The sequence below is a fragment of the Trachinotus anak genome, unplaced genomic scaffold (assembly GCF_046630095.1).
Source record: "Trachinotus anak isolate AG129_WGS33_773 ecotype Australia unplaced genomic scaffold, CSIRO_AGI_Tana_v1 ptg000011l, whole genome shotgun sequence".
NCBI lineage: Eukaryota > Metazoa > Chordata > Actinopteri > Carangiformes > Carangidae > Trachinotus > Trachinotus anak.
Window position 1 is genome coordinate 239,527 of NW_027273862.1, and position 14,449 is coordinate 253,975.

General features: G+C 40.8%; 1 protein-coding gene across 4 annotated transcripts in view; it reads right to left on the reverse strand.

The window, feature by feature from the left end:
- LOC139628189 (cell migration-inducing and hyaluronan-binding protein-like) overlaps nucleotides 1–14,449 on the reverse strand; it is a 187,424-nt gene that overhangs the window by 31,583 nt on the left and 141,392 nt on the right. For all 4 annotated transcript variants that reach the window (XR_011692707.1, XM_071489626.1, XM_071489627.1 and 1 more), the window contains one exon: nucleotides 13,535–13,740. Coding sequence is in view for 3 of the 4 variants with exons in the window: in XM_071489626.1 (XP_071345727.1) it covers nucleotides 13,535–13,740 (206 nt within the window). In the remaining variant the exon portion in view is untranslated. The remainder of the gene's footprint in view (nucleotides 1–13,534; nucleotides 13,741–14,449) is intronic.

Below are 14,449 nucleotides of genomic sequence, written 5' to 3' on the forward strand. Positions count from 1 at the left end.
GTAAATGATATACACGTACACAATTCGCGAATGTCTTTAAAGTTGTATCCAAGGCAACTAAAAATGTTTTTATTGTGCAACAAACATATATTGTGACTGGTCAAGAGAAAGTAAAACTGCTGCCGGTGACATCATTCACAAAAAATACTGACTGCTGAAACAACAGTTGTTTGTATGGTGATAGATCCACTGATCCACTGATTCTGTTAGTCCAGAACCAAATAACAGGAAAATTAAATGTGGCTTATTGAATATCAGATCACTCTCATCTAAATCTCTACTAGTCAATGATCTGATAACTGATCATCACATTGATCTGCTCTGTCTGACTGAAACCTGGCTGCAGCAGGATGAATATGTTAGTCTGAATGAATCAACACCCCCCACTCATGTTAACGTTCATATCCCTCGAAGCACAGGCCGAGGAGGAGGGGTAGCAGCCATTTATCACTCCAATTTACTAATAAATCCTAAGCCTAAAGTTAATCATAATTCATTTGAAAGCCTTATTCTTAGTCTGTCTCACCCAAACTGGAAAACACAAAAACCAGTCCTACTAGTTACTGTATATCGTCCACCTGCCCCTGACTCTGAGTTCTTATCTGAGTTCTCAGACTTTTTATCTGAGTTAGTTCTCAGCACAGATAAAGTTATCATGGTGGGTGATTTTAACATTCATGTAGATGTTGAAAGTGACAGTCTGAGTATTGCATTTAATTCATTATTAGACTCAATTGGCTTCTCTCAGCATGTTAATGAACCCACTCACTCTTTTAACCATACCCTTGATCTGGTTCTGACTTATGGGATTGACATTGAATATCTAACAGTTTCTCCCCAAAACCCTCTTTTATCTGACCATTCTCTGTTAACATTTGAGTTTTCAGTCATGGACTACACAGCATCTGGGGAAAAAATCTATTACAGCAGGTGTCTCTCTGACAATACCATCAGCAAATTTAAAGAAAGGATCCCATCAGTACTGAGCCCACTGCCAGGTATCAATGCAGCAGGGAACAGCTCTCTTAACTTCACATCCACACAGGTTGATGATCTTGTTGACAGTACTGTAGCCTCACTGCGTGCAACTCTAGACACTGTGGCCCCTCTGAGGAAGAAGGTAGTGAGTCAGAGAAGGCTAGCTCCATGGTACAACTCAGAAACACGAGCTTTAAAGCAAAATTCAAGGAAACTAGAAAGAAGGTAGCGTTCTACTAACCTGGATGAATCTCTAAAGGCTTGGAAAGACAGCCTATTGGCGTATAAAAAGCCAGAACATCCTATTATTCATCATTGATAGAAGAAAACAAGAACAATCCCAGGTTTCTGTTCAGCACTGTAGCCAGGCTGACAGACAGTCACAGCTCTGTTGACCCATCTATTCCTTTAGCCCTCAGCTGTAATGACTTTATGAGCTTCTTTACAGATAAAATTGTCTCTGTTAGAGAAAAAATTCACCATCTCCTCCCCACAGCTGGCTCAGATGTACTGTCCAGTTCAGCAGCCTCAGAGTCGACTGTAACTGGCTTATATTTTGACTGTTTCTCTCCTGTACATCTCCCTGAGCTCACTTCAACAGTTTCGTCATCTAAACCATCGACTTGTCTTCTTGACCCCGTTCCAACAAGGTTGTTCAAAGAAGTTTTTCCTTTAATCGACACCTCTATATTAAGTCTGATTAACTTATCTTTATCAACTGGTTATGTACCGCAGGCTTTTAAAGTTGCAGTAATTAAACCTCTACTTAAAAAGCCTACTCTTGATCCTGATGTTTCAGCCAATTATAGACCTATATCCAACCTCCCCTTTATTTCCAAAATCCTTGAGAAGGTTGTTGCAAACCAGTTATGTGATTATTTGCACAGGAATGGTTTGTTTGAAGATTTTCAGTCAGGTTTTAGAGTCCATCATAGCACAGAAACAGCTCTGGTTAAGGTTACCAATGATCTCCTCATAGCTTCAGACAATGGACTTGTCTCTGTACTTGTCCTACTAGATCTTAGTGCCGCATTTGACACCATCGATCATAAGATTTTATTACAGAGACTAGAACATATGGTCGGCATTAAAGGAACCACACTAAGCTGGTTTAAGTCATATCTGTCAGATAGACTCCAGTTTGTTCATGTTCTGGTACGCTGCTGCCATGGAGAGGGACAATAACAGACTGCAGCGTATCATCCACTCTGCTGAGAAGGTGATTGGCTGCAATCTTCCATCCCTCCAGGACCTGTACACCTCAAGGACTCCTCCCACCCTTGACACAAACTCTTTGTGACACTCCCCTCTGGCAGGAGGCTGCGGTCCTTCAGGACCAAAACCTCTCGCCACAAAAACAGCTTCTTCCCATCTGCTATTAGCCTCATCAACAAGGCTAGAGAGCCCCACTGTTGCTGATCAATTGCACCAATCACCAGAAAGAATTCCTTGTATGTGAAAACATACTTGGCAATAAAACTGATTCTGATTCTGATTCTGATTAATAATGACTCTTCTATCAACACTAAAGTCAGTCATGGAGTTCCACAAGGTTCGGTGCTAGGACCAATGCTCTTCACTCTATATATGCTCCCTCTGGGAAACATTATTAGGAGGCTCCAGATGAATTTCCATTGTTACGCAGATGACACCCAGCTGTACTTATCCATGAAGCCAGGTGAGACTAACCAGGTAGCCAAGCTTCAGGTCTGTCTTAAGGACATAAAAATCTGGATGACCAGTAATTTCTTACTCCTAAATTCAGACAAAACTGAAGTTATTGTAATTGGCCCAAAACACCTCAGAGATACACTATGTGATAATATACTGACTCTGGATGACATTACCTTGGCCTCCAGTGCTACAGTCAGAAACCTTGGTGTCATTTTTGACCAGGACTTGTCCTTTACTTCACATATAAAGCAAGTCTCTAGGACAGCCTTCTTCCACCTCCGCAATATTGCTAAAATCAGACCCATTCTATGTCTAAAGGATGCTGAAAAACTAGTTCATGCATTTGTTACCTCAAGACTGGACTACTGTAACTCTTTATTGTCAGGATGTCCCAAAAAGCCTCTCTGCATTGGCTCCCTGTGAAATCCAGAATCGAATTTAAAATCCTCCTCCTCACCTACAAAGCCATTAATGGTCAAGCACCATCGTACCTTGGAGAGCTTATAGTTCCCTATTTTCCCAATAGGACACTTCGCTCTCTAAATGCAGGTCAACTTGTGGTTCCCAGAGTTTGTAAGAGTAGAATGTGGGGCAGAGCCTTCAGCTATCAGGCTCCTCTCCTGTGGAACCAGTTCCCAGTGTGGGTTCGGGAGGCAGACCCCCTCTCTACCTTTAAGATCAGGCTTAAAACTGTCTTGTTTAGTAAAGCTTATAGTTAGGGCTGGCTCGGGTATGTCCTGACCCATCCCTTAGCTATGCTGCTATAGAGCTAGACTACTGGGGGATTCCCATGATTCACTGGGCGCTCTCTCTCTATTTCTGTCTCTCTCCCCCTCTCTCTCTCGATGACTTCATGCCATTAACTTTGTATTTTTTCTCTCCCGTAGTTTGTGCTTCTCCTCTCTCTCCCTCTCTCTGTCCTCATTCTGCAGGTATTTCTGCTTCGGGAGCAGCAGGATCCAGATCCACCACTACTCATCTTTACTATTAACCACTGTTATCTGTCATTATTATTGATAACACCATTACCGACACAGCTGTTCCTGGTCTCTGTCTCTCTCTCTTCTCTCCCCTCTCCTCCCCCTCCCCCTCTTTCTATCTCCTCCTAAACCCAACCGGTCGAGGCAGACGGCCGCCCACCCTGAGCCCGGTTCTGTTGGAGGTTTCTTCCTGTTAAAAGGGAGTTTTTCCTCCCCCCTGTTGGGTTTTTTTCTGTAACAAAGTAAGGTCTTGACCTTACCCTGTAAAGTGCCTTGAGATAATGTATATTATGATTTGGCGCTATACAAATAAAATTGAATTGAATTGAATTGAATTCATCAATTGTATTATCTTTTGAACGTGTCCATGAACATCAAAGTTCCTAGATGAATATGTTACAGATGAACTTAACATGTGGCTGCTGAGATCCCAGAAGGTTAAATTAAGACATGACACATTGAATTTGTTAATACCACAGTCTGCCCTCCAGCTGGATTTTGTGTCACTTTTTTTGTTGTATTTCTTTGGTCACCGAACATTAAATGTTTTATTTTTAATATAGTTTAGAGTTGAACACAGAACTTCCTTCTTGTGAATAGTAGTTTGACAAAGATGATCTCAACTCAAAGGTCTGCTTAGCTTCTTCCAGGGCTTTCAACTACAGTCTTCATGAGTAAAGGGAGCTACTGGCTCAGTTGATGACATTGAGTCATGATAGCTCATTTATGATTGACATGGCAACAGTGTGGCTGGACTTATTTTAATGAATGTACTACAGTACTTACTCTGATCTTCACTAATGGCTCTCTCTCTCTCTCTCTCTCTCTGGGGAACAAGAAGTCAGCTCTAGAGTCCAGTGTTGGAGGGAAGAGACAGACACAGCTGAAGACTGAAGCAAAGAGCTACAGGACACAATTTACTAAGACTGTTGGAATTTGTCATCAGGGGTGCATCACCACAGTTTTTCTGTCTTTGTCTCATTTCTGTCTGTATTTAAGATAACAGACAGAAATAAGTGTATTTGAAAATTGGTTGATGAGAAGAAACTTTTGGAAATGCAAGAGTGTGTCCATCCATGACAGAGCTCTATGTGAGAAAATAACAGACAGACTGGTGTCAGAACTCCTTTGACTAGATTAACAGATAGAAATAATACAACAGCCCACATAATAAACAGCGCTAGAGAAGACCTGCTGTGAATCATAGTAAAAAAGAAAGGAAGGCAACTGTGGGAGACAGAAAACTAAAGTAACAGATTGTTGCATTGCTCGCTTGTGTCATATTCTGGTACTGAACAGAGACGTCTGGTGCAATAACTTTAAATAAATCTTTTCATTTACATTTCTCTCTCTCTCTCTCTCTTTCTACATCTCTCACTAAATGATCTCAAGCATGGTAGAAAACATCAGAGGAGCCCAATTGAGGCTCTCAGCTGCGTCTTGCTGTCTTCATCGGTAGATGCAATTTGCGTGTGGAATTTCGGTCACATGATAACAGGTGGCTGTATATGGAGGAAGATGCTAACCCCTGTCACTGACCAAAGATGGTGTCTGGTGTCAGATCTGAAGATCCTCCTTCATTGTTCTCTGACAATCCACTGACTTCTGGTCAACGACCTTTGACCTCTTCCCTGTAGTTGCTTAGAGAAGTTTTGTTCTGGTGGTTTTCTGTGTTCATTCAGTCTCTCTGTTTAACTGATGTTTGTAATGATATTTTACACTATTTTCTACACAGTTTTCAAACTGTTGTTAACTAACTTTCTAACTAACTTTCTGCCAACTACTGTATATAACAAGACCAGGTCAAAACCTACATGGCTGGACTGCTTATGGTCAAATCCTGATTTTGTAACTGTGATGGCATTTGCCGAATTAGTTTATGCTTTGACTTTGAAATTTAAAAAATGATGATCCCATTTAGGGTAACGTAATGTAGAAGATAAAGCAGGGTATGCTTTCAGGTGTGGTCACTGTTTTACATGACTCAATCAACCAATCAGGATCAGGATGGAGGATAGAGCGATAACATTTTGTTTACCTAAAAATGTGTTGTCTTAAGAAATTGTTGTGTTATTCAATTTTTCTGGTAAGAACATTTTGTTTTAAGCCTGTTTTTCATGAGCTCAGTTAACTTGAATTACGGATGCACCTTGCTATCCAATCTAGTGCTGGCATTAGCTGATAACTTAGCATTTGCTATGTTAATGGTACCTGGCCCCACTGGGCTGGTAACCTGTGTTAACCTATGCATTATAAAAATAAAGAGGTTTGTTTAGTGTTTCTGGCATGTGACCTTAAATGTAGATAAAACATTATGGTTAACTTTCTATGTTGTCATCAGGTAGTTAACATGTGTCATTAAAAAGTATGTAATGGCAAAGACATGGGAATGTTTGACTGATATATGATGGAGTGCAAACAAGCTGGATTACACTGGAAGTAGTGTGTATCTTCGTCATTTTATTCACTGAAAACATATAAACCGCCCTAAAATCAGACAACCCACTTTATTCATGTTTTACTCATCTTTCCAGTTTAATTTTCTGTTTTTTCAGCCAGCTGACATCTCTGTAATCAACGACAGTTAGTGGGAAGTCTAGACTGATGGCCTTTCCTCTTCTGTGGTGGGTCTCTGTACCAAAGGCAGCAGGTATCTGTTCAGTCTCTCTCAGGAGTTTCTACTGCAAATCAACAAACTTGTTGGATACTGGTACACTGAAAATCATTTACACAGCTAACAAAACACCGGGGCAATGGTTAATCAATCAATCAACTTTCTTTTTAACATGGATGGCCAAAGTGACAACTGAAGCACTGTATTTTTAATTACAATCCATATTTTGACATCCCAGACAACAACAAGTTTCCTCTGAGAAAAGCTTTCCATGAGATTCTCAAACCATCAGTGCATCACAACAGGGAGAGTCCTGTGTTTAAAAGGGATGAAAGTAGTGAATGTCATGATTGATGCCATGATTATCACAACCTCTAACATGTCCACCTATAACGTATGATAATGTATTCTATCTGACCCCATGTTGTTTCCAAGTGTGCTTGGCACAGCAACAGTGCACAGGGTGCTCCAGGAAAAGTTTCATAACGGGGTTGGTATGTTCAGAATGCCCTCTTCTCTTGGCAAAGAGGAAATCTCTACATAATCTTAAAATTTCAGGCTGGCAAATAGCCGCCAAATACTCTGCAAATCTTATCTTAAGGGCTCACTTAGTTTGGCCAATATACATAAGGGCATCAGACATATAAGTAGATAAACAACATGAGTGCGACTGCAATTGATAAAAAACTTGATTTGGTATTTACCTTGTGAGAAGGTGTACATGTATTTGCTACTGTGAAATCAGAGCAGTGTGCACAGTGTCCTCACAAACAGCAGCCAGCTACACACTGGTTTGAACAGATGATAATGGACATGGCACCTTTTTACTGTATCTTACATATTCATTTGACTGAAATTCAGATGCAGTTCCATCACTGCCCATATCATTTTCAATAAGCTAACTGTGAAAACACAAATAAACACGTGCTCGAGCACACGCAATTTCACAGTGAACTCAAGTTTATTCACATCTGCAGTCTGTGGGAATGAATACTGCAAGTTTCTGTTTGTTCTACCAGGTATGTTGATGTACTAGTGTAGGTCTGCTGAGCGTAAAAGGACAATTTATCTATGTACTGTACATGTATGTGTTTGTGTGTGCGTGTGTGTGTGCGCCGCCTTCTCCAAAGGAATACAAAATACAACCAATTGCCATGTTTTGCTGTTGCCTCCGATGGAGATGGCTTCGATGGATAATTAACAAATGGGAACACTGTTAGCACAATCATGTCAGATTAAATTGGAGTATTTGAACCATAGTGATAAATGGACTGGGATTTGGAAATCATTACAGAATACAATTATCCAGAAAAACTGGACAAAAATCCTCATTAGAAGTATATTGCATTGGGTATTACTGGATAACTTAGGAAAGGAAAGAGGAAAGGAAAAAAGAAAAAAATGACAGGAACAGACCAGAAACAAGAGACTGAGATGACGTTAGAAACAGCAAATCCCTCCAGTATCCTCATCTTGGAGAGCAGGTAGATGACTCTATATGAGTGAAAGTCAATGTATCCCTAACCTTTGTGCTCCAGCTGAAGGCACAGGCAGTGTGGTGAGATAAAAAGTCTTATGACCTGGATTAAACTGCTTTATATTCTGAGCATCTTTAAATACTATGCCTCTCTACCATGCCTACTGGTGTGTGTGTGTGTGAGTGTGTGTGTGTATGTACGTGAATGCGTATGTGTGCATATGGTGGAGAAAGCCATGTTGGCTGTCGTTTGCAACTTCTTAACTCGATCTAAATTTTTGTTTTAATGCACTTCCAAAGTGAAGTGATTTGAAGACAGAATTGTCCTGAAAAAAAAAGATGCACAAGGAAACATTCCAGAGAAACACAAAGACTACAAAGACTAGTTTTAAAGGATACCGACTTGATTGTTTTTACTCAGACAGCTGAAGCTATCACCCCCATCACTTACACTGGAGGCAGATTAGAGATCTTTTAGTGGCCAAAATGAGCAGTAGGAATGATCACAGCAAGACTGTAAGAGTTTCAATGTATGGTTTTGACTAAGCTGCAACAGTGGGGCCAGCCCTATAAATATGAATGTCGCTGAGTGGCTGACTGAGTGATGAAGTTTGTACCATTGGTTCGCAGAATACCATGTGATGAGACTGATAAGGTTAAGGTTGTTGGAGTTTCTCCATTGGTTGTTGTGCTTTCAAAATGAATATGGCTATCAAAGTTCTAGCTCCCACTCAATTTAAAACCAGGTGCACTTGCACCTTGGTATCATAATGGTGCAGTGTTTCACATAGAATAAGATTCTATTTGTGGTGAGTTGACTACACTTTGTGATTGACCAGTCAGCCCAGTGCCAACACACACATGCAGCAGCTCAGCACACCCTGAGGGGCACAAAAGGGCTGAAACAATCCATGCGCCGCGCACAGCTCAACAAGGAAACGTTAGACATCTTTTATGCCACTGTTGTGGCACAAATTTAGGTGATGAATGGGAAACGCTGTGGTGGATTAACCAGGTAGTAAAAAAGAACCCCTCTCTGCCATGCGCGATGGATGTCTCTTGGACGTAAATGATGTATGGCAATGTTGTGCAACTCACAACACACAATATGCACAAATAATGCTCTGACCTTCTGTAGGCTGTATTATAATGTTACACACATTTTCAGCACACTCTACTAGTGCATAACAGACTTGTTGATAATGCACCCTTAAAATAACAGTGAAATACTGCTCTATTGACTTAAGATTAGGTTTTCGTTGGTCAGTCACATAATCAGAATAGCAATGCAATGCTGCAAGATAGCAAGATAAACTTCAGTTACCAGGTGTTTTGTAGTTGTGATCTCTTATTCTCTTATTGTTAATTTATAGTCTGCACACAGTTAATTTATATGTGCTTTACCATTAGTTGAGCTTTTTGTAGAAGCTGTGAAGGTCCTGATAAGGTAAACAGCCATAACAAACAGTCTGTTAGTTAGTAAATTAGTCTTTCTTCATGGGAAAGGGGTAATTTGGATCGACAATGTGAGTTAGGTAAGATGTGTTTAGATGTAGGTATTCAATAGTCTTCATGCATGTGTGAGCTTGTGCTGTGTGAGGATTCTAGGTTTAAACACACAGCTCCAGAGATTTGGGGTGACACCACTGGTTAACTTGTTGACTGCATTGCTTATCACTCTTCTCCCTGATGCACAGAGCATCAATAAAATGTCTGCTTAAGACATGTGGGTCTCCTGAGCCTTTGTCCAGGGGCTCACAAGATTTCCATCACAAAGCAGCGCTGTTGGCAGGATTCAAATAGAACAGCTGGTAAGTGCAAATTTAAAGTTCTTCTTTGCTTTTGCCATGTCGGTGTTTGATGGGAGTGGAACAGCTGGACATTGTCAAATATTGATATGCTACGTATTTAATTGTGTCAAACATTCAGCATGTTCCTAAAACATCACCATGTCTGCTATCAGGCCAGACTTACACTGTCAGTGCACAGCAGCATATGCTACAATATACTATAACATCAAAGGCAGCGTGTCATCTTGCTCCTGCAAAGACTGAGTGTGGTCACAGAGCTTCTTTGGCTATGATACAGTTTTGTTTGCCTGAAGTTCTATACTGTACTTGGGACACATTCTAAAGAGAGGACAGCATTATCTTATTCACTGTGGTGAACAACATGCCTCCACCTGAAAGTAAATAAAAAGATGCTCTTATTTCTGGGGATGGCAAATTACTGTAGATGTTGAAATACTGATTATGCTCCTATGGACTCCATGCATCCACTGTGCAGTCTGTCTCTCCCACCGTTTAATCTGCATGTATATGAGAAAGATGGCTATGCTATTGGCATACTACATAGTGGGGGCTTATACATAAATATAAATATATATAAAATTAACTACAACCCTGATTCCAAAAAAGTTGGGACACTGTAAAATTTGCAAATCATGTAAACTCATATTTAACTGAAAATATATCAAAGACAACATATCAAATGTTGAACCAGAGAAATTTTATTGTTTTATGAAAAATATTTGCTCAATTTGAATTTGATACAGCAAGACGTTTCAAAAAAGTTGGGACAGGGTCATGTTTACCACTGTGTTCATCAGCTCTTCTTTTAACAACATTCTGTAAACAGGTGACAGGTCTGGACTGCAGACAGGTCAGTTTAGTGTCCGGACTCTTCTACTAAGGAGCCATGCTGTTGTAATACTCTCAGAACATGGTTTGACATTGTCTTGCTGAAATATGCAAGGCCTTCTCTGAAAAAGACTTTGTCTGGATGCCAGCATATGTTGCTCCAAAACCGGTATGTATCGTTCAGCATTAATGGAGCCTTCCCAGATGTGTGAGCTACCCAAGTCATGGGCACTAATGCCTCCCCCACACCATCACAGATTCTGGCTTTTGAACTGTTAACACTGATAACAAGCTGGATGGTCCCTCTCCTCTGTAGCCTGGAGGACACAGTGTCCATGATTTCCAAAAAGAATTAGAAATTCTGATTGGTCAGACCACAGGACAGTTTTCCATTTCACCTCAGACCATCTTAAATGAGCTCGGGCCCAGAGAAGTCAGAGATGTTTCTGGACCATTTGTTAGTGTTGTACTAGTTGCCACTATATGTTTACATCCATCTTTGGAGTCATGCATTTGAATGCATAAACTGAAGCACAAAACAGTTCTCAAGTTTTTCAATTTATTTTGTTTGTTTGTTATTTCATTGCTCTGTGTGATCAAAAGTTATGTAACAGATCATTCACTGAACTTTACAATGTTGGTGGATAATTGAAAATGCCATCTATCATTATGAGGGTTGAGAAATAATTGCAGGTGCTACAAACTCACGCAAACATAACAAAATGGCACTGGAGTCAAACAGTAATGTGTATGTATGTGTGTGTGTGTGTGTGTGTGTGTGTGTGTGTGTGTGTGTGTGTGTGTGTCTAAGAAAGAGAGAGGGAGAGTTTTACCTAATGAGCTATTGTGTTTTCAGCCTCTGCCCTTTTCCAGTGTAAATTTATTTTCTACAGGACCATTCTAGCACTGTTAATTATTTGTTTTCTCGTATCTTTAAGACATGAGAGAAACATTTCATTTTCTCTGCCAGTCTCTCAGGTCAAGACATTTATTGCCTTCAAAGTGTTTCTCTGCTGTCATAAAGAGTTTCTCTGCTTGCATGTGACACTGTTTTGTTCCAGACTAAATCTTGACAGAACAAATATACCTTTATTCCAATCACCACAGTGGTACTGGAGGTGTGTTGTTGTAGGTACACAATAAACTCTGAAACACTCTCAAATGTTACCTCACATTAAATCCAGAAGTTGTGATTACTGCATTGCAGTTGCATGCAGTGACTTTTACAGATAGGCAAACAGAACTGAGCATCCAACTACCCCTGTATTTTCCAGCCTCAGTGTTGTAATTCTTCCTGGCTCAATGTCTGGACTTTAGCTGAAGCTCAGAGACCCGGGAACTTCGGTTTGAGGAGTCATAGCATTTAGTCATTGACAAACAGCCTAACGTGCACATACATTGAACATTGTAGTACATACAATTGCTACGTTCACAGCTAGACTACTAACTAACAAGCTAACTTTCTGCTCCCTCACCAGCCTCACTGCCCTCTCTCTCTCTCTCTCTCTTTCTCCCCTGTTCTGTTCACAACCTCTGTACTGATCTGTTCCTGAAAGGAGCTGCTCTCCTCCTGCAACAATATTCTGTCTCGAATTTCTCAGACTTACTACAGATCTTACACAGAGATGATAAAACAGTAGTTTTTTTATCTGCTGCTGCCTCTTAACACTTACTGCACATGTTTAGTTTCAACATGCGTCTGCGCATGCACATAATACATTGCACTATCACAACTGATCTCAGAACAGTAAAAGCTGAATCAATGATTTGCTTAGCACACTTTGGCTGTAGCTAATCACCAATCAAAGATCCAGAAATTATAGGTACAACGGCTGACAGACAAGCTAGCTTACAGAGACAATACCCTGCTGCCGCCACAAGTGAGCAGTAAATTACATGATGAATGCAAACAGGCATCAGATCCTTTACGGGAAAGAAAGCTGCTCTGAGATCAGATGTAAGGAGAGATATCACTTCAACTTCAGTATCATTCTAATTGAGGTGGACCTGGTGTGATGGTCTTTGTATTGGGTGTAGGGGAGAAATACTAAACTCCATTATTACTAGCAACAGAGTCACATGCAAGATAAGACTGCACCCTCTCCAAACATGATACTGCTACTTCACTCCACACATGCTCTCTCTAGGTGGAGAAAATGCCTGTGAACATCACAATAACAAGATTCTTTATCTTTATTAGGGACTATGTGCTGGATCCTTATTCAACACTGTTTCCAGGCAGATAACCTCTTTGAACAGCTAAGAATATGCACACAGGAGCTTAGTGATGTTTGGAGGTACTGTCAGTGCAGGCAATGTACCGAGCACAGTTTTCAATTCAAAACAGAAAATGATGCATAATGGGAGATTAAATGTTCCATATATTCCTGCTCCACTAATAAAAAAAATGATGAAAATGACTATAATGAAGCTACTTTTCTACCTTAGAGTTTAAGACTTTCACAGTATTAATAAAGAGCCTAGACCTGCTTCATAATCAAAAACGACATTGAAATCTCATTTATACAATATAGGACCTTTAAGTGATTACTTAGATTCACTTCAGATTGGGGGTGTTAAATTTTCAGTTATTTAATTTTTGGTAACATTAGTTGAACAGTGAAATTTGTGTGTAAAATGTAAAATCATATCACTTCCCTCCTACTGTACTGTACGCTGAGGGTATTATAGTGGATGCAAACAGCTTCAAGAGAGAAATAGTGCTTCTAGACTGGTAGGTAAAGCTGTTAATGCTAAGGTTGACTATGTAACGACACCAAAACTTACAAATAACTCCTTTAAACTTTCTGTAACAAGTGACTGTAATTCTGTGTTCCTGCTTATTTCTAGTATTGAACATCTTGTATAAAAGTCTCTAAAGAAGATGTGGTGTGAGAAAACAAATAATCTCACTTTGGAAATGCATTATAGGTTAGTCTCTATTTGCACATTCTAATCCTTCATTAAATTTACATTTGACAGGACACATTTATTATGGCTGCATCTTTCCATCACCTGGAAGTATTCTAGATGTGTTGTGCATCATTATCAAAATTCAGCCTGACATATTTAGTATCTTTGGAGACTTGTAGAAGTCTACATGGCAGATCCATGGGAGGTCTGCCATGGCACTGAAAAGGTTAAATGTTGTTACATGCGTGTCTTGTATTACCTGCAGTCTTGGCGTGGGTTGGCCACATATCCTGGGTAAGCTCCTTCAGTGATATCCCGGCACATTTTGCTGTCTCTGTCTGAAGGCAGCAGGGTCCCTGCTCGCACCATCAGACCCAGACAGTGGTCAAACGTGTTCCTCTCTTCTGGACCATCCTCCGTGAAGAAACAGTGGCCTAGCATATCATAACCTACCACATCCTTTACCTGGGAGGAAAAAGAGACAGTGAATTATACTGATCATGGGCTGGCATGATGTCAAACTAATGGCTTCTCTCCCACATCAGACTGGAGAAATAACTGCCAACTGCCAAGTCCAATTGGCTGTGAAAGTATCAGCAATACCTCTGTTACTGTATGCACCATTATCTACATGCTGAGAGTGCCTGACTCCACCTGCAGGTGGATCACCGACTTCCTGTCTGACAGGAGGCAGCACGTGAAGCTAGGAAAGCATGTGTCTGACTCCCAGACCATCAGCACTGGATCCCCACAAGGCTGCGTTCTTTCTCCTCTGCTCTTCTCCCTGTACCTGCACCTCCAGCCATCAGTCTGTCAAGCTCCTGAAGTTTGCAGACGACACCACTCTCATTGGACTCATCTCTGATGGCGATGAGTCTGCCTACAGGTGGGAGACTGAGCGTCTGGTGACCTGGTGCAGGCAGAACAACCTAGAGCTAAACGCTCTGAAGACAGTGGAGATGATAGTGGACTTAAGGAAAAACCCAGCCCCACCCACCCCCATCTCCCTGTGCGACTCCCCCGTGGCCACCGTGGAGCATTTCCGCTTCTTGGGAACCACCTTTACACAGGACATTAAGTGATCATCAAAAAAGCTCAGCAGAGGATGCTTCAAGGACTCCGAAGCGTGCAGGGAAGATTGTAGCTGACTCCTCCCACCCTGGACACAAACTCT